Source organism: Camelus ferus, chromosome 25, assembly GCF_009834535.1.
Source record: "Camelus ferus isolate YT-003-E chromosome 25, BCGSAC_Cfer_1.0, whole genome shotgun sequence".
In the NCBI taxonomy this organism is placed as follows: Eukaryota; Metazoa; Chordata; class Mammalia; order Artiodactyla; family Camelidae; genus Camelus; species Camelus ferus.
In genome coordinates, this window is record NC_045720.1 from 28,541,978 (window position 1) to 28,569,963 (window position 27,986).

A 27,986-nucleotide genomic window follows, 5' to 3' on the forward strand; every position below is an offset into this window, starting at 1 on the left:
AAGCCGCGGGGTGGCGGGCACCTGCACCGCGGGGTCGCCCCGCCCCGCCCCCTTTAGCTCCCTCCGCGCCGTCTACCCTTCTCTTCCGCCCCCTCTCTTTCGGAGCCGCAGCCCCGATCCCTCCCGCTCGCGCGGCAGCCCGGCCGGTTGTGACGTCCCCAGACCCCGCCCCCTTACTATAAATACTGGCGTCTCCGGTGCCGCCTTCCCACACTCTCTGGCTCTTTGCTAGGCTGCAGTGTTTCCTTTTTTTCGCCTTGTCTGCCTCTTCTCATCCTTTCTCGCTCCTCTGCTCTGCGGTGTGACGAGGCCGAATCCTCTCCCCACCTAGCCCTCGCCTTTCTTCTTGTACCCGCGCCGTTGTTCTATTTCTCTCCTTCGGCTGCCGCCGCCACTGCTGCACAGCTGGTGTCGGTGCCGCGTTTTCCCCCCTACGTCTCCCCGCAGCCTATGGCCCAGGCCGCCTTGGGTATTTCTGCTCAAGGTAACCACATCCCTCTTTAAAAATTCCGCCGAAAAAGAGAAGACGCTTTACCCGACTCTTTGGGCCGTTATCTCACGTGAGTACCGATCTGACGGGCGCGGGCGGGCCGGGTCGCGGGACTGGCCTCAGGGAGCCGCCGGGGACCTCGGGTTGGGCCCCGCCGCCCGGCCGGAGTCCCCTCAGCGACCCGGAGCCGGCCGAGTCGAACATGGCGGACAGCGGCGTGTGTGGCGGCTGCCGGTGCCTCGGCGGCGGCGCGGCGGCGCGGCGGGCTGGGGCGGCGAGCACGCCTCGAGCCCTCGGGCCGGACCGAGCCCGAGCTGCCGCGGTTGGGGCGAGGGGGCGTGTGCGTATGGGGGCGCGCGCGGGGGTCTCGGCGTCGCCTCTGGGAGGCGTGCGGCCCCCACCCCGCTCCCGTGGTGCATTGCTGTTTCCGGGGAGGGGGCCAGGCCGCAGCCCTGAGGGGCCTCGGTCCCGCAGCCGGGCCCTGAGCGGCGCCTCGCCTTAGCCTCCGGGAGCCCGGTGGGCGGCTCGACCGGCTGCAGCCGCCACGGCCTTAGGTTATGAATGGAGCGGGGCGGGCCCGTCGCCGGCCTCCAGTGACAGCTACGGGAGGAGGACGGGTTCTCGAGGGTGCGGGTAGTGCGGCCCCCCTCTGCTGGAGGAAAGTTGACGCCGCAAGGGGCCCGGCGGCGGGGAAGCCCCGGTGTCAGGTAGCGAGCGAGAGGCCTTTGGCCCCTTCTGGAAGCCTCGGGGCTGCTGCTCCGCCCCCTGCGGTGCTCCTGATTGGGCCGAGTCGCCTTCACTCACCGCAGCCACCTCCTGGAGCCCGAGGATTAGTCACCATGGCTTCGTTTTCCCGTCCGTGCCGCGATTCTTGGGCTAAGAGGGAGAGCGGTAGACTTGGGTGGCTTATCAGGTTCTATTTTGGCAGCTAACAGTTAATGATGGTGTCGTGTTCTACCCAATATATTATCCTGAACGTATGTTTCTTCGGCTAAGATGCTGGCTTGGAAACCTGAAACGGTTGGGGACACAGTTTCCAGCCCCATGATGTTTCAGCAGATTGAACTGGATTTTGTGGCGGCATATTGGATACATTAAGATGTTTTGTCTCCATCGTATTTCCACCGTTGAGCCCCCAGGTTGGATGGGAACTTGAGGACTCTTAGAAAGGGAGAGAGAATGAATTGATGTGTGATCAGGAAAGGTGGTTGTGGCCGAGCCTGGCAGAAATACAGCTAATGGCTGTGGGGCGAGGCCTTAACAGTCCTTTGATTTCTTTTGCAAATGTAGAAGAATGCAGATGCTGGTTATGAAGACAAATAAAGCCTGAGGAGTTTACATTTAGTAGAAAACATAGGCTTCTAATAATTATAGGTGATGTGGTAGGTGCAGCAATAAAGTGCCCTCCCTCTTGGCACTCAGGTTTAACTTTGGATTTTCAGATAGAAGGTGAAAGAATTGTTCCCTCCCCTAGAGTCTACTAATTTACATTTCGCTTTATTTGCCATCTATCTAATCCATCTTCTGTACATGTCAAAGTAAGTTGGAGACACCAGAACACGTCATTCCCTTCAACCTAAGTTTGCACACATTATTAAATAGAAAACTATTTTTTTTAAATTTTGGGTAAAAGTCTCAGAACAAAATGCACAGATCTTAAGTAATCGTTTGATGAGTTTTGACAGAAATACAGCTGTGTAATCGTTTGATGAGTTTTGACAGAAATACAGCTGTGTAATCCAGACCTCTGTTAAGGTGTATAACGTTGCCATCAAACTCAGAAGGTTCTCTTTTGCCCCTTCAAACTCCATGCCTCGCTACCCACAGGCAACCACGGGTCTGATTTTTTTTTAATTAACCGCTGATTAGTTATTTTATAGAACCCTATTCTAGAACTTACGTATAAATGAAATTGTACTGTATGCATTCTTTTATGTAAAAGGGTTCTTAATTCAGCATATTTTTGATAGTCATCCATGGTGTATTCATCAGTAGGTTGTTCTTTTAACTAATAGCCCATTATATAAATATCTTGCTTGATTTTTTTTTTAAACAACTTGATTTTGGAATAATTTTAGATTTACCAAGAAGTTGCAAAGTGCAGAATTACTTCATACTTATCACCCAGTTTATCTCGTTATAAGAGGTGGTACACTTTTCAAAACTAAGAAACTGACTTTGATACATTATTATTATCACCTAAACTCCAGACTTTTTTGGGATTTTGCAAGTTTTTAATGTCCTCTTTCTGTCCTGGGGGCAGTCCAAGGTACCACATTGTTGTGCCACATAGTTGGCATGTCTTCCTAAGTCATTTCTGATCTGTGACAGTTTCTCAGTTTGGTTTTCATGTCTGACAGTCTAGAGAAGTGCTGGCCAGTAAAATGTCCCCCAGTTTGTGTTTGTCTGATACTTCTCTTATGATTAGACTGTGGTTTTGGGTTTCTGGAAAGAATACCCAGAGCACTTTGAAAAGTTATTGGTAAAGGCAATGTGAATTTTCAGAGAAATACTGATAATTTGGGGATACTATCACAATGATTGGAGGTCTTTTTATGACTTACCGGCCAACTGCTGACTCAGTTCTAGCTCTCCTGTGCTAGTTACCTCAAGAGACTCTAGCGAGAAACATTATCTTCAAACAAGGAATTTAATTACAATGTTGTACACAATCCAACTTACATACCATTCTAAATGAGAATTTATCTTTTCCTGTATCTCCTTTTTCATTTAACATCATCTCTTGGTTGATCTTAATTGTACAAATGAACATTCTATTTACCCTGTATATAAATGGCCTTTTACCCCTTTTATTTTTATTAAAAATGTGCCTTTCAAGGTTTAGGGCCCTCAGTTTCCGACTAGTATCTTTTTTGTTAGGTAGAAATGTTTTAGAAGTCCTGCTGAAGAACTTTCTTGAATGTCTGAGAATTAATGTCCTGAACATTTCACAGCACTGCTGTTGCGTTGCACTGAATAGCAAAATAGCTATGTGTATATAGTGTGTGTGTGGAGGGGGAATGAAAATGTCTCACCCAGGATAATTTCCTATTCCTTTGGACAGTTGAGTATAAATTCTGCGTGTCTCCAGCATGAGTCAGCTTTCAGTTAATTTTTAAAATTACATTGATATGGGAAGAACTGGAACCTTTGTTTTGGAGCACTTACGTGGAGTCTAACAACATTATAGTCACTGTTGTGTGTTGGTATGGGTCCTCATCATCTATAAGTGTCATGTTAGCATGTGAGCAGATACCTCTAGTAGACTGAAAGAACATTTTATCTGCCCTAAGAGTGCCTCCATCCTAATTGACATAAGATACGCTGACAGTATACCTAAGAGTGCTTCTGAAATCTTAGATTCTTATAATTAAGTTACATCATTTTCCTGGTTTCCTTCTTACCACCTCTTTTCTAACAACTACTATCAGGTTGTATTACTTTAAAATAGTAATCGCTGAATTACAAATAGAAGTATAGATGTAGTGGTTTAGATTAGAGGTGGTAGTCTATCCAGTCAAACCATAATAACTTAAAAAAAATTTCTAAAACTTATTTAGCATTTTGTAGTGCACTAAGCACGTTCACTCACATTCATGTTCCTACTGGTAGTAGGGTGACTTGACTTAGATCTAGATAGGTTAGGTATGAGCAGGAGGTAAATCTTAAGAGGTTACTTATCTAATACATAAGGCAGATCTCAGAAGTTACTTCACATGTATATATAAAGTATTAGCTAAGTCACAAGATGTTTATCATTTTGATACGTAGTAGGATTTTACACCTAAGTAAAGAACTTGGAATTTGGAGAGTAGAAGCAGTAGTATGGGATAGTTTCAGACTACTTGATCATGCTAGAACATTATACATAGAAAGTCTTGAATACACACCAGGTTAGAGAGGGTACTTGGACATGATGAAATTTTAAACCACTTAGAATTTTTTTTTTTTTTGAGGACAAATAAAAGCAAAAATGAAGTTAGGAGAAGGCAGGAAACTGAGTAGGTAGATAGAGCAACTTGGTAAGATGACCATGACGTCATATTCTGTGAATTTTGTACTCGGCAGCTTAGAAATGCTTACTACATAAAAGAATACATCGTACTGTGGTAAACCCTTCGGAAACATTATTTTGTGTAATACTACCTTAATGAAACACTCTCAAAACCGAAACAACTTCTGGTAGTTAGCCTTTAAGTCAATTCAACCTTCTTGAAGCCCAACCTAAAGTTTTAAAACATAGGAATTAACATAGTACTTTTATTTTCTTCTTTAGGGCGAACTTTCTGACCAAGTATACAACTATCCAGAGGGCCTAGGAGAAGTGCTGTATAGAGAACAGTTCGACTTCAACGCCGAGCCACCTTGGGAACCTAGCTGATGATAGGGGGGTTCCATCTCCTAACTTGTCCATGTAAGTATTTTTCACATCTGTGCAGGGGTTGGAGAGAGTCTTGAAAAATAGAAATAGAGTTCTTGTTGCTCTGTCTTTTTAAAAACCTGACATTGTATTTACCACTTCCAAGTACAGTGACCCTTAAAGCTCTTTTAAAAGTTTTGAAATAGCAGCATGATGGATACATTGATTCAGTTGTATGCATTGTTTACTAGTGACTGGATCACTATGTATTATAATAAATACATACTGCAGGCTAAGTTTCAGGAAATTTATTAGTCCACTTTTTAATATAAGTTGGAGAGTTTTGTTGTTGTTTTTTAAAATATGGGCAGTTGTAGAATGTGGCCATTTAACTCGGTGGATTCAAGTATTTGTGCTTAAAAATCAGAAAAGAAAAAATCAAAAGATTCTGCTCTCCGTTTCACTCACTGAAGCTCTACCCCAGAGCCTGGGATATGAGAGGTGAATCTTAGTTCTTGTTTTTCTGGTTATGAGCATCTTGACAGATACAATGTGATTTCTGGAGTTCATATTCTTTTTCACAAAGTGAGTTTGTATAATACTAATCTGGTGGAAAAACTGGTTGTTTTTAAGGGACTTACTAAGAGGTGATATGTGCTTGACTCCCAACTTGCTGCCTTCCCAAGAGATTTTTCAGGGATAGTTTTTGGCTATACTTCTGTGTATGGATTTGACTTTGAATTAAATCTCTGTGCAAAATGCAGTTTCACAGTAAACTGTTGTTTGAATTTGTGCTGCTAGATTTGTGTGGTTCATTTTAAATTTTTATTTGTAGATTTCTTGCTATTAAAATTTGGGTTTTGGTATTGAAGTTTAAATGTTTTTAAGTGGGCCAGAGATTTGGAGGGGGTAACAAAATTTCAGGAAAGAGAGCTAACTGGAGAGTACGTTAAAGCAAACCTTTTCAACACAACCTCAAATTACAATTTTAGACTTTGTTTTCATAAGTCTAAAGAGAAAGGGGGGGACCAGTTTAAATAATAAGATAGATTTCTTGAAAGTTCTACTGACTTAGGAAGGTTTTCCCATATTGGCTCCTCCTAGTTATAGGATATTTGAGCAAATTGCTTTTTTTAATATCACAACTGTAAAATGAAGTTGAACTAAAACAGTCCTTTTAGCCCTAAACTGGTAGAATGATTTCTCTTTTATTGAGTGTTTTAACTTTCCTTTGTTAATGCAGTGTGGTCTTTGGAACAGTAGCATTGACATCCCTTAGAACAGAAATGCAGACTCTCCATCACACCGAAACCTGAATCAGAAATCTGTATTTTAACCAGGTAACTTGGATGCATATTAAAGAGATGTACAGTTGCCATCAGTTCAGTGCCAAGCCAATTATCTCTTAATTTTTGTTAGTTGCCTATTCTATTTCCAACATATCTGAGGTTTCCTCCCAAGTTGGCTTGAAGACTTAAAACTTTTCTGAGTGTAGTGTAGTTGACTTCATAGTCAGGAGTAGATTCTAAAATGGAAATTTAAGAACAATCTTCATGTTTTAAGCAGGACCCTATTAAAAGATAAAGCTTCTTTTATTTCAAGTCTCTTAAATGGAAACAATTTTGCATTATATTTAATATTTCTAGATGTGTTTCATAGACTTGAGAAACTATCAATTAGCTGATACATTAATGATTCTAGCAACTCAGGGAAAAGTAATCTTTATTTAGAATAAATAGTATTGTAGAACTCAAAGTCTATAGTATCTCTCCCTTTTTTGTGTATGGAGGTGTGATGAGGACGGACACAAACAGAAAATGCTAACAATTTTAATTCTGCAGGTTCTGGCAGCCAAAGTGACACTTATTATGCCAAGGTACAATGTATATTATGTTAAGGGATATTTTAGTTCTTCATGCTTTGCTGTAAAGTTAAGCAACAATCCCTTATTCATACAATTCTGAAATCTGAAAGTTATTTTTAAAAAATTTTTATAGCTTCCTTGGTATGACCTAACCTGATTTGGGAACAAAAAGTTGACCTGAATCTAAGCTGATTTGAGGCTATTTTTATTTAGACTTATCCCATTTAGTGCTAATATTCCTAAATCTTGCTGCAGAGATATTATGATGGGTGTTAACTAATAGCCCCCTGGAGAGTATTACATAATATAAAGTATATATACTAACTTACCATTTTAAAATCAGAAATTTTGAATTCAGAAAGATACCTGGCCCCATATGTTTCCTGACTAGAATTAGTAAAGATGGCAAGAGAAATTCTACATTCCAAAAATGTCCTTAGATATTGGTAGCAGTTTGGGATACTGGACATTGAAATCCTGAGGTTTTCTCTGGAGCAACAATAGTATTTGGAAAACTAGAAGTCGTTCAGTGAACTTAACACACTGGCCTTCGTGGAAAATGCTTGGTACATAGCATTGCAAAATGTCTAGTTACATGAGCTGTATTAGTTACATGAGATAGCTCTATTTGAATCATGTTATACTCCAGTACTTCAATAGAATTTCTCTGCAGGTGGTGTAAGCTCTAGGATGTGGCTTCAGAGGTAGGTTTCTAAATCAGGTAACCATTTAAATTTTGAGATAGTTCATTACATTAAGTGTTTGGAAACTTTGTAACTTGCTTACATAGTAAAATTTTTTTCTTTTGAATATGTGTGTGGTGTAATGTGTGAGCACTATAAAAATACCTCAACATGCTTAAACCAATAAGATCTCAGATTAATGAAGGGTTCTTATTGTGGAAACGTTTTTGAATGCTTTTGAAAAAATTTACTAGGCTCCATGTCTCAGTATTTTTTCCAGTGGACTTGGTTTTCAAGCTATTTTAGCTAGAGCTCTGATTATAATTAATAGATCAGCCTAATGAAAAATTTAAATACTGTTTCAGAATAAATTCTCTTCTAACCAACTACTTCTGTTAGCAGATCTGCTTTGATGAAGTCAGATTGAGTTGATTAGCACATCCCTTTTAACGTTTTGTATCTAAGAATGCAAAAGGCAATTAATGATTTTTTAAAATGGACTCTTAAATTTTTAAATATTCAGATTCTCTCTCTTGATTGTTAATATTTACGTATCCATTAATAGGGCCTGCCTTACCTAGATTGGGATTATTTTAGCTAGGGAAATAGAGTATCTTGTATGAATTTACTACATAGTGCTATTTCTTTCATGTTTCACAGTTAATTGTAGAAAAGGCAGGTTTTGGGCTCATTATGGAGACAAGTTTGGTAACTTAGATTCTGGGATGCAAGCAGATTCAACAGAACCTTTATTAATGGTGGTATTCTTTGACCACAAAGATGACAAAGATGAATAAAACTATCATTGAAATACACAGATTTAGGGACCAGTTGTTAAGGTATGTGTATCCCCTTGGCATGCATAGAGTTGCTTGTGTAAAATTGCAAAACAGCTTTCTATATAAGCCCAATGAGAATAATAGCATGTTAATGTATAAAACAGGGTTTAGGGGACCTGGTATTCTTTCTTTAGGCAAATTTAGACTCTTTTCTGGGAGGGCCAAATAGAATGGATAGCAGTGTAAATCATTTTTTAAAGGGGATAAAATGGTTTTTGCATTTATTATGGAAGATGGTTGAGCTGGAATACACAGAAGTCCCTACCAATCTGTGTATTCCATTATACTTCCTTTGCCAGAGTTGAGTTTGGGGTTCTTCCTCTCTGCCCTCAAAAAAAGCATTTTGAGACACTTAATTCTGATTAGGAGTAAATAAAAGTATTTTGTAAACTATATCTTATAAACTATAAAATCTAGGAAAATGGTAGGCTGCTGTTTTAGGCTGTCCATTGTGCAGACAAGCTTAGGAGGCCGTTGGAAGTGAAATGCTCTCACATTCTGGTAAGGCCTAGAAAACGCTAATACTTTTGTCCTTCACCTCCATTCCAGGGACATCCATGCACACTTAATTAAGCAATTTGTCCCAAGCTAACTGAAACAGATTTGCCCATCCTTTTTTCTAATCCAATGAATAATGTGTAGAACATTATAACTTGAATAGGAAATATTGGTACAGCATACTGAGTTGCAAGGATTAGTCTGGTGAAACCCTATCTAGCCACCATGCAGTCTTAAATGCCTGTAACTGAGTGACTTGCAGCAGGAGCCAAGATGATAAACTGTTGGAATGCTCTACTCTAATTGCCTTTCCTTCATTATCTTAGGTAAGCACACATTTTATCTCTAGGATTTACTTGGTGTGGAGTTTTGTTATCTTTTGTTCCTTTACTTTCTAGTTTTATAACCTTGTGAATTGATCTTTGTTACCTTGAGCAAAGTTATTTGGAGGTAGTGGGGAGCACAATGTTTTTTGGTTTTTGAAATCTGTAATGTGTGGGGACGTGATCCTTAGACATTCAGTTGCTTGAGACATTTTGAGTGCTTGGGAACTATGTGTGGCTAATGGCTATTGTTTTGGACAATGACAAAGAACATTTCAATCATCATGGAAAATTCTGTTGGACAGCATCACCCTATGGTAATTGTCATCACCCTAGGATAATTATTATTGTGAATGTGATTAGTATTAGCCATATCGATCTTTTTTTTACTGCAAAGATTTTCTGATGCCCAGTTTATAAAGAGCTTCTAAATAGTATCTTTTTAGCTCATCAACTAGGTTCAGCATGATTAGCATGTTATTATTTGTCATGACCAAAAGTAGGGTGGGCTGTCCTAATTGTTCAACATAGGCACTATAAATAACAAGATAAATAATACTCAGTTGAGAGAGATTTGCTATCCTAAATTCATGAAGAGCACCTACGGGTCAATAAGAAAAAGCAAAAAACATGATAGGAAAATGAACAAAAAGCTTGAAAACCATTTTTCACTAACAGTGTAGCAGTTTCACTCCCAGGTATGTGGCCCTAGACTCCGGCACTTAGACTAGTGCTACCTAAACTGCTAGTCAGCAAGATAGACTCTTGTGCCTGAATGTCAGGTAACACGCTGCTTGATTTTAACTTGTGGATCAGCTAGTTTGCAGATGACAATGTGAGTAGTGCTGCCTTTTGGTACATAAATAATAATAAGAAATGACAGTGTTTTGTAAAATGGCAAAAAAAAAAAAAAAAAAAAAGAACCCATAGGTCCTATTTGGGCAAATAAACGTGGTACATCTACAAAGAATACCACGCAGCAATGTAAAATAAATGGACTTCAGTCTTATCTATCTGCATGAAGGAATTGAAACTGTAAGGCTGAGCAAAAGAAGTCATGGTAAGAAAACAATGATTCCAGTCATAGATCAAAACCAGTAAAGCCAATATTTTAGGGGCACATAGAGGAATAAAAAGATTAAATAACAAGAGAATGATGATTAGAAAAGTCTGAACATGCTTCTTCTAGGTACCACTGCTACCTGGTGAAGATGGGTAGAGGCTTCTAAGGTTTCAGCCTTCCTTAACCTGGTGTTTTATTGCAGTAATTGTAATACACACATGCTTTATATAATAGAAATAAGTTTTCTTCTTGGGGAGGTGGCAATGAGATTTGCCTGAAGGTAATCAAAATAGTAGCTAAGTGCATTTGTTTTAAGGGTTATTTCTTGTGCTGCACTGGGAAAAGTAAAAAGCTTGTAAGGTTACTACTTTCTAATTATCAAAGGGATTTATTTATTTACTTCTGAACAGGTACATACTTCCTCGAGAAAAAAAAATTATTTAGTCTTCACTTCAAATAGTCAAGACACTTTTTTTTTAAGGGAGCCTGATCTTGTCCCTTTCACTCACAAACATATTGCTATGAAAATTCTGTATTTCCATTTTCTCATTAAAATGTATTTTAGAACTGTGAATTATTTCATTGGGCAGCCTTTTACATGGGTATTTCAAACTTAGCCATGTTGGGCTTGTTTCCTTTGGGATTTCACTGCCCTGTTATATTCCCTATTCATTCTTGTCTATTTTTTTTTAATTTTTTATTTTTCACCTTTAATATTATTCCTTTAGAGTTAGTTTTTTTTTCCAACTTTGTCACCTAAAAAAATAAAACTTAAGGGTGTCTATTGCCATTATTGGCTTACCTCTTAATTGTCAATTGACGTAACCCCTGTTCTGATTATCCTAAGTTCTCAATGTAGGTTATTATTATCCATCACTTATTTTTGATCCAGTATGTCAAGAGTTTATATGGTCTTATGATCATCACACAATTTCTACCTACCAGTTCTGGTGTGTACCTTCCTGAAACTACTTTCCTGGAGGCCTGCTCCAGATCTCATGTTTGCAGTACCAAAGTCATCCTTCTGTTCTTCTGGCCAATTATTTCTAAAATATTCTGTGTGGTAAGTAACATTTTTCTGTCAGATGTGGAATGTAGAGGTGACTCTAATAGCATTGTGTCTGTTTTTAAAGCTGTGAGCTGAGTTCTAAGTCATCAAATGCCAATGTAAAAAATAAAAGTGGAAATGCCCTTAGGCTTCTTCAGAGTAATAGTAGTGTAAATTTCAAAATATTTTAAGTTCTCGTTTTTAATGAGTAAAAATCCTTTTAGAAAACTGGTGTTGGTTGGGTTTCCTGCTTAGATGTCTCTGAAACAATACTCTCAACCTTTCAGCTCTCCCTGTTCTACTTCCAGGGAGGTCTTCACTTCAGAAATCCAAGACTCATATTCATCCAGCTTGGTGTCAAGTGGGCTGTTGCTGCCAGAATTATCTTGTGATTATTTGAGAGATGTATCAGTTTCTTCTGAAGTACAATCAACTGTAGAAGCCTTTGTAGCAGGTGTGTAACAAGGCAAGTGCCCAGCTGCTGTAGCCACTCCTCTTGGAGCTGCCCTCTTGATGACATGAGGACTCACGGCCTCATGAAAGGCTCCAGGGAGCAGTGTGCAGTTCTTGGGAGGCTTTTCTTTCCTTGGCAGCTTTTCATGGAAAATGTATTATCAAAAACACCAATATGAAGCTGTGAATAAGGAATGTTAAACAATTATTTTCTTCCCAGCTATGATGTCCAAGAGGAAATTACTTATAAAAATAGTATAGTGATTGCAGTAATTGTATTGGTGTAAAGTAAGCCAAGCTTTCTTTCACCATATATTAAGGTGTTTGGTTGTGAAAATAGCTTAAAGGCTCTTGTGGTGAGTAAGAGGACACATCCTTGGTAAAAATAAACTTTGGAGCTTTTGTTAAAAATAGGCTTGCTTTTAACTTCTAATGCATTGTGAAGAAACTCTAAGATTAAATAGGATTTTCTTAAGTTTAATGTAAGTCAGTGTTAAGCAGCAGTAGACAATAGTATATAGTGGTCCATAATGTGTTGGAGTCAGTATATCAGTCCTGTTTCTGATTTATAAGCCATAAAAGAAAAAATGGTGCATTGTCTTAGGAATTACACCCAGGATTGGAGCATGGGGGAAAGTTTATCATCACCTGGGTTTGAGTCTGCGTTCTTAATAGAGAGGTTCCTGGAAATTCCCTGTGGTGTGGATTGACTTGGTAGATCTGGCATACAGTATAGACTCTCCTTACCCCCAACAACACTTGCACACTTATTTTCATTCTGACTCCCTAGAACATGCAGTGTGTCATAGATTTTTGGCTTAACATTATCACCAAGTGACTTCAGATGCCTTTTAAACATTTTAGTCAAATTATTTCTTCACTTCAGTGCATTATAAAGCAGAAATGTAGAACATAAACCTTTTTTGCAACAGTGGAGCTTTAAAGTATTTTTGCTTACATGTTAAGAAAATTGCAAGCAAAGCCTTCTAGGGTTATGGTTATGAACTGCTTTTTAGGACTCTGAGATATTGGGGGTGGGAAAGACTCAATCAAGATCAGCCTACGCTTAGCCACCTGCTTAAACCTTTTCAGTTGTTCGGAATATTGGGCTTTCAAGTGACATTTCACTTGAACAAAGGGTTTATTGGCTCAAAACTCTGTTTCCTGAAGATTTTTTGTTTTGGATTCTTTTGAGGAATTAGTTTTTTCTAGGCATAACTTTTAATTTTTAACTGACAGTTGAGCTTTTTTGCATTTACATGTGGCTCACTTGTGTATCAAGGTTTGGGGCTACTTTTAAGGATGGACCATCTTTTTCAACACACTTCAGGGAGTTCTTTGCTGTTAACCACTCCAACTGTAAAGAATTCCCCATTCTTACAATCATCCTCGTCCTCCTGTTTCTCAGCACCTACTATGGGCTAGGAATTATGGGAATCTCAAAGCCTTCCCAGTGAGCATTGAAAAAGATGGACCAAGATAGAGCTCACTTATCTCCACATTTATATATAGACTTTATTAGTATCGGCTTTAGTCAACTATTGCAGTGCTCAGTATAGTTAAAGTAAAAAATACCACGTTTACATCTGGTGGTTTCAGGTGTGTTAGTCCTGTAATCCTTTTTGTCTGATATTACCAATATAATACATTTTATTTTTCTATCACAGTCCTTTTGTGCGTCAGCTACAAATTGGTAAACTAACCCTACCGTTACCTCAGAAGTGAGACCTCCAATTCAGTGATGGTAATATAGCCACCCTGCATGCATTATAGCTCTCCTTTAGAGCAGGGCACACTTTTGCATGTTTTTATTCATGTTGGTAGTACACTTATTTGTCAGCTGTTTTAGTTTGGTCCTCAATGTTTAAAATTATTTCACTTCTACAGAAGTCTAAAAATTTATAGTGATAGAAAACAGATAAATTGTTACCTGAGGTGGACTTGGGGGTTACTGCAAAAGGGACTGGAAGAAATTTATGGTAGTGGTGGTTACACTGGTGTGTACATTAGTCAAAGTAGGTCCACACTACTTACTGCATGTAAACTGTTGATAAGATAGGTGAAAAAGGAAAAAATAATTTCAAGTTTAGGGTTTACCTGAGAATTTAGACAAAAGATTCAGAAGGAACAAGGTTGAAGTGTAAAAAATAGTCATAAGAAAAATTGAAAGGCTATGAGTAGGCACAATAGGACGTTTTGGTGCCATGTATGTTTATTTAAAGAATTTTTTTGTTAATTGGTACCATATGTGAATAAACTTTGTAGAGTTTATTAACAACTATGGGAATTTATGTGTAAGAGAAATGGTTAATTTATTATGGGAGTTTCATTAAAGCTCTGTCAAAAAGACTGAGAGTGGTATTGTATTTCCAAAAGAGGACCTGTGTTTTCTAGGGGACTGCTGGGAGACCAGTGTTTCCTTCTAACATATAGGCATACCTCATTTTATTACATTTGGCAGATATCACAAAATTACTTTTTTTTTTTTAATAACAAATTGAAAGTTTGTGGCAACCTTGTGGTGAGCAAGTCTATTGGTGCCATTTTTCCAACAGCATTAATTTTTAGTTAAGATATACATATATTTTTTGCACACTTAGTAGACTACAGTGTTGTTTAAAACATAACTTTCATCTAAGACTGGAAACCAAAAAATTTGTGTGACTCAGTTTATAGCAATATTCATTTTATTGCAGTGGTCTGGAACTGAACCTGCAGTATCTCCAAGGTATGCCTATAATTTGGTCATCAGCATCTCTCGAGATAGCCTAATTAGTTGTTCTGTGCTGTAGTGTCTTCATCCATAAAATGAAATAATACCAACTTTGTGGTTTTAAAGGTTTACAGAATATTATATAAAGTATTTGGTACACTGCTATTAAAAATAAAAACTTGAATTTAGATTTAGGCTAGTTTAGCAGGCAGTGGGAGTTGAACTTGTACATTAATTTGCAAATTGTTGGAAGGAAAGAATATCCTTATCCCTGTGTACTATTCTAGAAAAAGCTCTGAAGAATGTGGGCATTCAGTAGTTAAGATTGGACTGAAATGGGCCTGATGTTTTTGTAACTATTTAGAATCCTGATAGTAGAGAAAAACTAGCCTTTCTGTAGACCCTGTAGTTGTAGGAAATTGAGCTTCATCTTGTTCTGGCTTTAAAAGCTTGTCTTTGGGGCGGGAGTGGGTGGTGTCTATAGGTCAGTGGTGGAGTGCACGCTTCGCATCCACGAGGTCCTGGGTTCAGTCCCTAGTACCTCCATTAAAAAAACAAAACTAGAATTTGCGTTTAGTAGCAGTTGTCTGTGACAGTTTATAATTGATAACCCAAGGTTCCCTAGTAAATACTGCTATATATAAAGTAGAATATACTCTCGTGAGCTGAAGTACGAGGCTAAAGATCTTAAGTATTTTTCATCATTAATAGAATAAGTGATCTTTTTGAATGACTATCTTTTATCTTTCCTATTTGCTTTAGTGCATAGTTGAATATCCCCCTAAAATTGATGTTCTAGCTGGTCTTAACATTGCTTAAAATATATATCCTCAAGCTTAAAATGTCTACTTTCTGGGCACAGATTTTTTTTTTTTTTTTTTTTTTTGGTGGTGGGGGGTTAAGTAGGTTTTATTATTTATTTTTAGAGGAGGTACTGGGGATTGAACCCAGGACCTTCTGCATGCTAAGCATGCGCTCTACCACTTGAGCTATACCCTCCCCTCTGGACACAGATTTAAATCATTTCTGGTATAACAACCTTTAGAGAATGTCCAGGCTATGATTTGAGTTTACTTGCCGTAAATATTAGGTTTCATGCAGATGTGCCTAAGTTAACTCCTTTGATAAAGTAAAAGTATCTTCACCTTTTGTAGTGTCTACCATTGCAAGAAAGAGATTTGCTCAGCTAAACTGAATGTAGTTGACTTCTTAGAAATAAAGCTGTTAGTGTTTTTAAAATACTGTTTGTGTTTCATGAAATCTGACTAATGCTATAGCTTACTGATGAGTTTGTTTTGGTGCAACCAAAAAGCTGACACTTTTGAGAAGGTTGAAAAGGAGTGTATTTTTAGGACAAGGGATGTTACCCAAGGTGAACTTCCAGCATAGAGCAGAGGGAGGGGAAAGGAGAGGAGGAAATCAAGGACACAGGAAAAGCTGTGCAGGTTTTAAAAGAGGTTGCCGAAAGCAAGTCTATGTCCATTGTTAATGTGGCAACCACAAATCAGTACCAGGCAATGAGTGGCATCCTGTCTGGGGGACTTGTTTTGTTTATGGACTTTCTTTGTGTTAAAAGAAATCTTTGCCTAAAAGTAACCTAAGAACCAGTGAATTCAGCAAAGAAGAGATGTGAAATATGTGTTGCTCCAGAGAACAGTGGGTAATCTGGAGAAAGGGGGAAGGTTTGTTTGGGGGAAGGATTGGATTTGGTCTGATGCCTTTTTAAAAATCAGAGTTCTTAGTACATAAATGGTTTAGGATGTATAGGTCTCGTAAGAGACTTAGATTATTAACTAGTTCCATTTTAATTTAGCTTGTGGTGGGATCTAGGCAGTCTGTGAAAGCTACTGGTTGTCCCCTCAAGTTGGCCTCCACTTTCACCCATTTCTACTACTTACATTTCATATGTACTAGAATTTTACTTGGAAGGCGGTTGTCTGCAGTTACCTGGTAGCACGCTGTTATGTGGCTGGCAGTGTATTGAAGTTCAGACTATTTTGATTTCTTAGCTGAGGATAGTTATTTCACTATCTTTCTTTACTTAAAATGAGTAAAATTTTATGTGTTAGGAAAGAACTACAAAACGAGATGAATAAAACAGACTGGGCCTGCAAATATGTAAATAAGGTAACCATGTTGACTTGTATTAAATTGTGCGTATGTGATGGCTACCTTCTCAAGAAATTGTCATATTGCGCTTGTTTTTAAATGTATGAGTACACATTTGCTTTACAGTGGGCACTAGAGGAAAGGATATCAATGATCCAGTGTTTCTGAAAGTGTTAAATGATCACAGATTGCTCACTAAATTAGGTACTTCTTATTAGCACACATGACAACTCCTACATTAAGTTTGACTAATGAAATAATACTGACTTTGAAATAACTTCTGTTTTGACAGTTTGTTGCATATTCTAAGGACCCAGACATAAGGCTTGGTGGCCCGTCTCTTGTTTTTCCTGGTTTATGACTTTCGGCTTTGTGGAATACGGCTGAGATGAAAGGATTTATTGACGATGCAAACTACTCCGTTGGCCTCTTGGATGAAGGAACAAACCTTGGAAATGTTATTGATAACTATGTTTATGAACATACCCTGGTAAGTGTGCTGTCTCACATTTTTCAAAGTACGGTGTTCACAAATTTCCGAATTCTAAAGCATCAATGCTCTGTTTCCAAGATCTTAATCGAGTAATAAAAGTACTTTGTTCAGATGTTGACTTTTCTAGATTGTCTTAACTTGACAACTCCCCATACCCCTTACATAGTGATGAAGTTTTCTTTCTACCTTTTTTTTTTTAATGCTTCCTGACAGTTCTTTCTCTGTGTGCACCTGACTCTCTTAATTTATATTTCAGATAATCTTGGTTGTGAATGTTCGCTGAGAATTTATTCTGAATGCTTACTCTCCACTCTCCTCCAAGTGTCAACTGATTGTTGAAGAATTGTTTTCATGTTACTGGTTTCAGTAATAGGATACCCAAAAAACTTCTCTCCTTCTTTTGACCTTTATAGATATGCTTCAATTTCCTCACATACCAGCAAAATCCTGTTATTTTTCTCTTGTACTGTCAAAATTCCTTTTTAGGAAGTGAGAGAGAGTGACACTGTCATATTGTTCAGTCTATTCTACAGCCAAGCCATTCTAGTTTTCTCATGTCACTAGGAACCTCCTAGTGGAAGTATGGTGACCTGTCTCTTAGTCACTTAACAACACTCTTCTTGGGTCACAATGTTAGGGATGGCAGCTTGCCTTTTAAGGACAGGGTAACTTCAGTACAACTGTCCTTTATATGCTACACATAACCTGTAATTTCCAACATGTCTGTTTCCCGGTCAGTATGTTTCAATAATGTACATTTTCAAGTGATGTGGATAAAAAAGTAGAAAACAGTAATATCTTCATGGCTTTTCAAACAATATTTGAATATTATATATTCTAAATAAGATTATTTTGTCTGCCATCTAACATTAGGTAATTTATGTTCTGGCTGACATGCAGTCATCTCTCTATCCTTAGAGTAGCCTCAAATTTGAAATCATTTACTGATCTCTCCCAGATCCCTAATTAAAATCAAGTTTTCTTTCTTTTGAGGGAAGAATATGCTTACTAAGGTTTATCTGACATTTAGCATACTTCCATATTTTAAAATTTTGCCATCTCTGTGCACAGAGACTTAACCAAATGCATCTCTTTAAAAATGGGTTTCTTTTGTTACCTTGTTTTACTGTCTTTAGGTGCAATTCATAATGGAGATAGTTCTTTTTGTTTGTTTTTGCATTCCTGGTTCTAATTGTAGGTCTATTTTAAACAGTGGAAGAAAGCATGGAGCGAAATAGGTCTTTCCCTCCCCTCTACTCAAAAAGTGAAATTGAGGCAATTCTGAAATAGAAAGTCATATTTTGAGAAAATGTTTAGATTCTCCTTTGTTTGCTTGATCTATCTTAATTGGTCTTAAAAAGCATTAAATGTGGTAATATGTAAATGTTTATGTTGGCTCATTTGTGGAGGAAACCAAGGGAGTTCTTCCCTACTCATTATGATGCTCTTTTCAATAGCTCTTAATGTTTCTTTTTTTCAAAACCATAATAGACAGGGAAAAATGCATTTTTTGTGGGAGATCTTGGAAAGATTGTGAAGAAACACAGTCAGTGGCAGAACATAGTGGCTCAGATAAAGCCATTCTACACAGTAAAGTGCAACTCCACTCCAGCTGTACTTGAGATTTTGGCCGCTCTTGGAACTGGATTTGCATGTTCCAGTAAAGTAAGTCATTTTCATTTTGTTAAAGTGCAGCATTTCAAAATTGACTAACTTATGGTGACCCCAAACAGTAGGAGAACAATTGCAAGGAAATTTGACTTTTGAATGAGTTTTTAAACTCTTGTTGAAATTTGCAGTCTAATGGAAATCTACAAACTTTTAAGTGTACCCATGAAAGGAAAGTTTCAGTGAAATGAGACTTCATAATCTTTCTTTATCTTTAATCAACAACTTTTATTTCTCATTCTTAGCCTATAGCTTGCTAAAGTTACTTCCGATTACAGCAAGGTAATAGCCTAAAATACGGGATTTCTCTGATGGTAATTACAGGCATACCTCTGATGCTGCAGGTTGGGTTCCAAACCACTGCAATTAAGCTAGTCACATGAATTTTTTGGTTTCCCAATTCATATAAAAGTTATGTTTATACTACCCTGTAGTCTGTTAAGTGTGCAGTAACTTCATATCTTTAAAAAAAATACAACATACATAAATAATGCTGTTGAAAAATGATGCTGATTGGCTTAATATGGCTTACTCAACACAGGGTTGCCACAAATCTTCAGTTTGTAAAAACGCAGTGTCTGCAGGTTGCAATAAAATGAGGAGTGCCCGTATACCTTTTTAAAGGTTTTAAACAGAGTAAAGTGTGGTAATCATTACCAGAATCTGAACTATGACATTATGTAATCCTAATTTAACCTTATATAATTTGAATTTAACCAAAAAAAAGATGTATAAGGCAGTAATGGAAAAGTAATAGAAATTTTGCCTTTTAGATGACATTGTTTAAAATCTATTTTTAGACGGAAATGGCTTTAGTGCAAGAATTGGGTGTGTCTCCAGAAAACATCATTTACATAAGTCCTTGCAAGCAAGTATCTCAGATAAAGTATGCAGCAAAAGTTGGAGTGAATATCATGACATGTGACAATGAAGTTGAATTGAAGAAAATCGCACGTAATCACCCAAATGCCAAGTAAGTATAAAACTAAGTACATGGGAATTTATTACTTAGGGTTTGGGTTTTTGACTTTAGCCTATAGGGAGGGGGGCATTTATGCAGAGCAGTGGTATATGTTGTAATTATTTTAACTTATTTGAAGTTCCAATATGGAAAGTGCTAGCATTTTATAGGCTGCCTGCGTCTGATCCTTCATGTGGAGTTCAGATGAGATAAGGGCATTTGGGGATATGAATTTATAATCTTTAATTCAAGGAAGAAAATTTGGTAGGATAGTCAGATTACGGTCACAGCTACATTTTCATAATTATTAATCATGCTAGTTATTTGTCATATTGGGAGCAGGATGTGTTTTGTTGAGCTTTTTTTCCTGGTTAGCTAAGGGTTTAAACTAACCTTGGCCATAGTTTCTTGAATGGCCATCCTTAGTGTCAGGAGTTTTAAGAGGCTAGTCCATAGATTCCAGAGATTTCTTTAAGGCCCATACCTCTCTTCAGACAGGACGTTTAATGATTTTACTCTTAATCACACATGCGTCCCAAGATTTTTTTTTTAATGGAGGTACTGGGGATAGAACCGAGGACTTCGTGAATGCTAAGCATGTGCTCTACTACTGAGTTATCTCCCTTTCCCCCACCAAGATTTTTTTTAATTAAAAACTTGTGAAAAATTTTAAGGCAAAATTCATGTTGTCATGCACTATCATGAGAACTTAAGACTATACTAAAAGTATATTAATACAAAATTGTTTACTTTTTTAAGTGAGTCTTTGTGTATGTTACATGTTTCTGAAAATGTGTTATCATGTCCATATTTTGCTAATATCTATAATTTTCTTACTGACTTTAATGATATTCTTAGAAAAATTGTCCTGATAGGATTTAAGATTGCCTAAGTCTTGATCATTTTTGTCTTGATTGTCATGATTTGGAAGGAAATAACCAAATAGATTTGAATCAGTAGTCTAAAAGGCTACTGTTGAGACACATTAACTTTAAAAAAACTTCCCAATTTTTTTGTTAGATGTATAAGGCTAATGAGAGGACTGTTCAGAATAAGTGGTAGAAGTTCAGTTAGCTAAAACAGTTCAGGTAATTTGAAACATTTAAAGCCCCGATAGTTTTTACTGAAAGACAACGATGGCATTGCTGTTCAATTTAGTCTTTCTAGGTGGATTTATGGACTGGTGGACTTCATTTGAAAGTAATGTCTTTCATTACAGAGCCCAACCTACTCTTGCTGCTACAAAAGAGTCTTAACTTCCTGCATTTTCCACATTCCCATCCTTGTAAGCGTCATTCTTTAGGCCCTAATTGCTAGTTTTTTCTCTATACAGGATTGTTTTTCATTAGGTTCACTTGATTCATCCGTCGCTGGATTTTGGAGCGCTGACAGCATAGTCAACACACTTCCTACAATCTTCAGGCCTCACATGTGCTGATGATGATGTAAACCAACTCTGCCCCAATCATCTTCCCCTTCTCTTAGGGTCTTACTACATATTGCAACAGAAGATAATATTGGAGGTGAAGAGGGTAACATGAAGTTTGGCACTACTCTGAAGAACTGTAGGCATCTTTTGGAATGTGCTAAGGAACTTGATGTCCAAATTATTGGGGTTAAGTGAGTATTTGTTTTAAACTTCATTTTGTGTGATAATCTTTGTCTTTATGCTTACTGATTTAGGGTTTCATTTGCATAAACTTCAGTAGATTCAATTTTCAGCTTAATATACACATTTTATTCGTTTAGGAAAATAAATATGCTTTATCATTCGTATTATTTTGTGCCTGCCCCTCCCCACCCCAGAAAGAGATTAAAATAGTCAATAACAATTCAGTTAGTAATTTAAATCACCTCTTTTTAAATTGAATGCAGGGATTTACTAGCATTCTAATGAACACCAAAATGACATTCAACTTCTAAGTTGTAGATGTTATTTCATTTTTTCTTTTTCGTATCCTGAAACTTTTTCTCTTTTTTTTTTTTTTTTTAACTTTTTGTTGTTTGGTTTTGTTTGGGGTTTTTTAGAGGGAGGGAGGGAGGAAAGTAATTAGGTTTATTTACTTTTAATGGAGGTACTGGGGATTGAACCCAGGACCCCATGTGTGTTAAGCATGCACTTTATCACTGAGCTACACCCTCCCTGCTTCTCCTTTTTAATCCCTCAGGGGCACTTTAAAAAATTAGTAGACTTTATTTTACCCTCTCAATTTGTATATGTAAGGAAACTGAGACCCAGGAAGAGTTAATGATTAGATGATAGTTTCAGAACTATGGTCTGTCACATTTGGAGCACAAAGCTCCACATTTTTAAATTGTTCATCAAGATGGTCAAGAATAACTACTTTTTGAACTTCCTGCCTTAGTTGACAACATTGACAATATTTGAGAGTTCTCGTATTTCAACTAAGTTTTAACTTTTTTTTAGTTAACATAAAGGAAGGTTGACTGAGGGTGTATTCTTCTGTGAATTTTAACATATTTGTGTAAACCACCACCATAATCAGGGTGCAAAAAACCGTATTTCAGTTAAACTTACATATTTGAGTTTTTGAAAAGTATCACTACTGATAAGTCATTCTAACTTATCACTAGTGCTCAGCTGACTTGATGTTCACTTGTATTTTATTTCACAATAGATACATTTTATACTTTTTAGATAAAACATGTATCTAAAGATTTTGTCACCCAATTATTGGTGATGCTTGTTACTTTACCATACACGCATAAAGCGTGTTCCTATCTGATAGCCATGGAGCATGACTGATACCTTATTGTAAAAAAGATTGTTTATAAAATTGTATTATCCAAACACTGCCTTTTCTAAAAGCCTCATGCTATAACTTGGATGATTAGAGGCTGTGCTTCTAATGCTTTAAATATTTGGTAAGGTTAATGTGAATATTTTTTTGTATCAGTATGGTGAATGAGAATTGAAAGAAGTTATAGAAAGTGCTCTAAAACATGCTGTGACTTCAAATTTATTACTCTATTTCTTTCAGATTTCATGTTTCAAGTGCTTGCAAAGAATCTCAAGTATATGTACATGCTCTATCTGATGCTCGGTGTGTGTTTGACATGGCTGTAAGTTTTTCCCTTTATTTTAATATATGTATGTATATGTATAACTGAATCACTTGGTATGCATAAAACTAATATTGTATATAGACTATATGTCAATAAAAATAACGTTAAGTTATTTTGATATTTTAAGTCAGGATGTTATTTTAAGACTAAGATTCAGTGGTTTTCTACCTCTGAAGTACTCATTTGTGACATGCACATTTTTTAAAATGAGTGTGAAGGGATGATAAAGTAATTTACTTGCATATGTCTAAGGTAGTACAGACAACATAAGACAGTATAAATAACACTGAATTAACCTGCTTCTGTTATTAGAAAACAAAAAATGAAGGTCAGAACAGATACTATTCACCTCCCTGGTTGGGATTTTTTGAAATGTCCCTGTATGCATTATGATTTGGCAGAGCATTTAAAGATTTTCCTCCCCTTTCTCTAGGGAGAATTTGGCTTCACAATGAACATGTTAGACATTGGTGGAGGCTTCACAGGAACTGAATTTCAGTTGGAAGAGGTAAATGTTCAGTAGATGGACATAACTGGAATAATCTCCCACTCTTGGCTACCTACGTGGTAGATGCGTGTGTAGTTTTTATAGAAGGAACTAAAGCCTGTGGCATCTTTTTAAAATTTGATTCTAAGAAAATGAATGGGCAGTGTAAAGACCTAGCCATCTTCGACAATTTGAACTCTGTAGCATGATTTTATCACAAAAGTTTATTTCAGTACTTGACGGCACAAATGAATTCATAACTTGGACAGCTTGAAAACTGTTTTATCCAGATACACATCACTCTTCACTTTTCCAGTTTGGAAACTGATTTGAAATTTTGGTCCTTGGTTGCTAGTGACTGAATATAGAAACATGACTTTAATCACCAGTAGCTCTTTGCCATTGGAGTTAGGAATTTTTTTTTTAGGTTAATGCTATTCTGATAGTTAGAAAATAAACTTTGATGACTTGAAAGCTTGCTTCAATGCTAAGCTTCCTGGCCTATAATTCAACTACTTAATTTTCCTAGAAAATTTAATAGCTGTTAGTCTCTTACTGTTGTGAATTATCTAATCCAATATTGAAACCTTAATGTGGGGTTTAAAATCCATAGGTTAATCATGTTATCAGCCCTTTGTTGGATGTCTACTTTCCTGAAGGATCTGGCATTAAGATAATTTCTGAACCTGGAAGCTACTATGTGTCTTCTGCATTTACACTTGCAGTTAATATCATTGCAAAGAAAGTTGTTGAAAACGATAAGTTTTCCTCTGGAGGTAAGTTACAAAGTTTATAGTTTTGTTTCTGTTAGTAGATAATTCCAATTAATTTGAAGATGAATTTATCAGATATTACTCAGGTATAAATTATACTGTAGGACATTTTATGTATTATAAAGTTGTAGGTGGTCTTCATCCATTATAGGCAACAGCAAGGGAGCTTTTCAAAATGCCCTAGCCAAAGTCCCACTCCTTAAGACTTTCTGAATCCAACTCTTAATGGTGCTGATGTTTGACAGGTGTATTTTAGGTAAACTTCCCCAGGTGATTGATTTTTTCCCCTTAAGAACCAGTACAATCTTAAGCGTATAATTTGACAAGTTAATGAAGGCATACACCGACATTCCTATAAAAATATAAATTTCTTATCTTGGAATTTTTTCCCATTTTTGTTCCACTGCCAGGTAATCACTATTCTGATTATTTTTCTACCATAGATTAGTTTGGGCTGCCCTCGAACTTGTGAATGAGTATACATTTATCCATTCTAAAGTGGCCTCCTCTCCACTGTGCAAGTTGCTCCTCACCTTTACTGATTTTGTGTGTGTGTGTGTGTGTGTTTTAAATTTTATCCATTGAGCAGTTGTGTGGTGGTGGTACCTCATTGTAGTTTTAGTTTGCATTTACTTGGTAACTAATGATGTAGAGCATTTTTTTCATATGTTCAGTGGTTGTCCTTTGTGAAGTGAGTTCTGTATTTTAGGCTATAGTTTTAAAGTATGTCAGTATATTGGTGTTTATGTTTTGAGGAATGTGAAACTGAGTCAGTTGATAACTACTAATTCAAGCTATTTGATACGCCTTTTAGATGTTTTACTATAAATTCATCTATACTTTCCCTGTTTTATTTCAGTAGGAAAAACCGGAAGTGATGAACCAGCCTTCATGTATTATATGAATGATGGTGTTTATGGTTCTTTTGCAAGTAAACTATCTGAGGACTTAAATACCATTCCAGAGGTTCACAAGGCAAGTTTTATTACAAATAATATTAAAACTGCTTATTTGGCAGTTTATGAACTGAGCTGTTACTTCTAAGATGCATCCCAATTTTGGAGTAATACTTTTGGGTGGGGAATGTAGTTCCTTTTTTGAGGATTTGCATTCCACTGGCTAAGTCCCTTTAGTTGCTGCCTCCAGTGGAGTTAAGGAGGAGCACCACTGCCCCTGACTCTAGGGCTTTCTTTCAGTGACACATTGGATCTGAGGTAGTGAAAAATGCTCTTATCAGCCTCAAATTCAGTGCCTACCTGAGTAAAAATTTAATGAACAAGAACTCCTTTTTCCCTACAGAAATACAAGGAAGATGAGCCTCTGTTTACAAGCAGCCTTTGGGGTCCATCCTGTGATGAGCTTGATCAAATTGTGGAAAGCTGTCTTCTTCCTGAGCTGAATGTGGGAGATTGGCTAATCTTTGATAACATGGGAGCAGATTCTTTCCATGAACCATCTGCTTTTAATGATTTTCAGAGGCCAGCTATTTATTACATGATGTCATACAATGATTGGTAAGATGGTGTTGTTTTATTTTAAAGCAGTTTGGGTATTTTAGGTGACATAAAATGCTTGCTAATTTTAATTCTGTAATGAATGCATAACTTCGTAATAGCAAAATGATCTCTTAAGAGTGATTGGAAGACCAGTTATTTTATAGTCCTATTTCATTATTCATTTGTTACGTGGTTGTGTGGTCTTTGTACTTAAATTCAAACGTGTTAATTTTTCCTTATGTAGGTATGAGATGCAAGATTCTGGAATTACATCAGACACAATGATGAAGAACTTCTTCTTTGTGCCTTCTTGCATCCAGCTGAGCCAAGAAGATAGCTTTTCCACTGAAGCTTAAGCAGGCATTAATGCTTCTTTAGATCTGAAGTTGCAGGTTAAGCTTGTCTGGTCTACATTCCAGTGTGGAAAAAATTTGAACAATCTTATTCTGTTAATTCTCTTGGAAACAAAAACTATTAGTAATAGCTATTTGGGACCAGACGAAATCAGCTCTTATCTATAATTCATTGGGCATAATTGGGAGATTTAGATAATGTATCCAGATTTAAACTTACCAGTTTGCCCTACCCCCTTAAGCATTTAAAATAAAATATGCAACAAAATGGATGACTTAGTGGAGATGGAAGCCCATGAATTGGGTTCCCCATTAAACCGTTTACATACAAGTACACAGTTTTTATACTAAGGATTCGTGTTAAAAAGTCTTGTAAAGTTAACGTCTTTCACCCAGATATATCAAATGTCAGTGGAAGACCAGTGTGACTTCATTAGATACGTTTAGTGTATTTAGAATGTGTAAATTTGTGCTTTGAACTGTAGTTTAATAAATGTAAAATTGCATCATAGTATTTGTTGTATTTGACCTAATGTAACCCTTGTATGATTGCAATAAAATTTTGTGTAGATTTTACTGTTTTTTCAGGCTAAAACTTTGGGAAGGGGGCTAGCTAGCAAAGGTAGTTTTGAAATAGATGTGTATATGGACTGTTTTGAAGGTTATTTTCCTTTATAGCCATTTAAGTTTAGTTTGGCTTAGTACTATTTTTCAGTTATTTAATTAGTAATTTAAGTAAATTGTTTGGTAAATCATTGTGAAGTTCAGATTCATTATGGAGAGTTGATGTTCAGTAAGCATGATGTTTAACAATTTTAACACCAAAAAATGTTAATTCTGCATAAACCAATTGTAATAATTAATAGGTGTTTCTGTATAGATAGAATGCATAGAGTACCTTAGTAAATCTCTGAATCAAATCTTTTGGCTGAAATGGAAGATTCTATTAAATACTTTGAATAAACTTTGGGGGAGGGAAATAAAATTGCAGAAAACTGCAGCGCACTAAATCTTAAAGAAGGGCTACATCTATATTCAGAAACTGATGCTCTTTTGCACGGAATATTATTTAAATTCAGAGTTGTGAGGGGATTGGGGTGAAGCACACCTATTTTCAATTTCTCAGTTGCAATGATTTCAAACTTAGGGTTTGTTGTTTTAGCTATTCATTTAGTTTCTTATTTCCCATTTTTTCAGCTTAGTGTAATTAGTTTTAATTCTTTTTCATACTAAAATTTTATGGTGATTGGGGGAAGGGAGTTAGTCACTAACCTGACAGTTGTTGCCAGGAATTCACATTGTTCACTGCTAGTATATTAGTAATCCTAGATCTCAGAATCACAATAGTAATAAAATAAACAACAGGGGTCATTTTTCCTAACTTACTCTATGTTCAGATGTGGAATTTCTGTCTCCCAAGAGGAAATGTGACTTCACTTTGGTGCCAATGGACAGAAAATTCTACATGTGCTACATAGGAGAAGTTTGGAATGCACTTAATAGCTGGTTTTTGCACCTTGATTTCAAGGTGGAAAGAAATTGATCATGAATCTCTAATAAATTTCAATCTCTTAAACCAGTAGGTGCTTAATATTTTTGATTTGATTAATTCCCACTTGAATTTTATGGGTTCTATTAATAAAAAAAAAAATTAGGACCCCAATCTGTTGTCATCTAATTACCCTTGGACTTTCCAAGGTATAATGTGGAGTTTTATGCAAAATTCCAAGCTACCATGCAACTTTTTTTATCTGTAACCAAGGAGGAGGAATTGTTCCCAACCTTCTTTACATGTTGTGCTTTTTGGTCCAGAAACGCCAAATCTTTTAAAAGATGGTACAACTTTGAGTTCTTGGCTTGACTGTACAACTTTGAGCTTCATGGCATGTCAATTTTGCCGTATTTTATAGGAGAGCTATTCTGTGCATAACAGCTCAGAGTTGCAAGTACGACATGTGAATGATAGGGTAACTTTAAAACTGTCTGTATTGTATTTGAAGACTGTTTGCCATAAATTTGAAGTTTGAACTAATGTATTTCAATTTGGTATGCTAAAAAAGTACTGAATTACTGTAACAATCTTTTTTTAAAACAACGTTGTAATCTCAGTTCAGAATTTAACTGAAAATATAAAACCCAAATGATTTCTATATAGTAAATTGAACTGTAAAGGTAACTTGTGTGTGATTCTGAATACACAGATAAAATGTTTTTATTCCTCCTTA

The 27,986-nt window shown here is 36.9% G+C and overlaps 1 protein-coding gene across 3 annotated transcripts; it reads left to right on the plus strand.

The window, feature by feature from the left end:
• The first annotated feature begins 205 nt into the window (after nucleotides 1–205).
• AZIN1 (antizyme inhibitor 1) lies at nucleotides 206–27,986 on the plus strand. 3 transcript variants are annotated; one of them, XM_032467530.1, is made up of 13 exons: nucleotides 206–560; nucleotides 4,767–4,904; nucleotides 11,477–11,622; nucleotides 16,736–16,933; nucleotides 18,428–18,601; nucleotides 19,405–19,577; nucleotides 21,051–21,185; nucleotides 22,568–22,649; nucleotides 23,086–23,160; nucleotides 23,753–23,915; nucleotides 24,772–24,887; nucleotides 25,212–25,426; nucleotides 25,653–27,986. In XM_032467530.1, exons 4-13 carry the CDS (start codon nucleotides 16,832–16,834, stop codon nucleotides 25,762–25,764), a joined length of 1,347 nt encoding a protein of 448 aa, XP_032323421.1. In that variant the 5' UTR covers nucleotides 206–560; nucleotides 4,767–4,904; nucleotides 11,477–11,622; nucleotides 16,736–16,831; the 3' UTR covers nucleotides 25,765–27,986. The 3 variants fall into 3 exon arrangements, with proteins under 3 accessions (XP_032323421.1, XP_032323420.1, NP_001278680.1); XM_032467529.1 differs by lacking the exon at nucleotides 11,477–11,622; NM_001291751.1 differs by lacking the exon at nucleotides 206–560 and having other exon boundaries at nucleotides 25,653–27,972.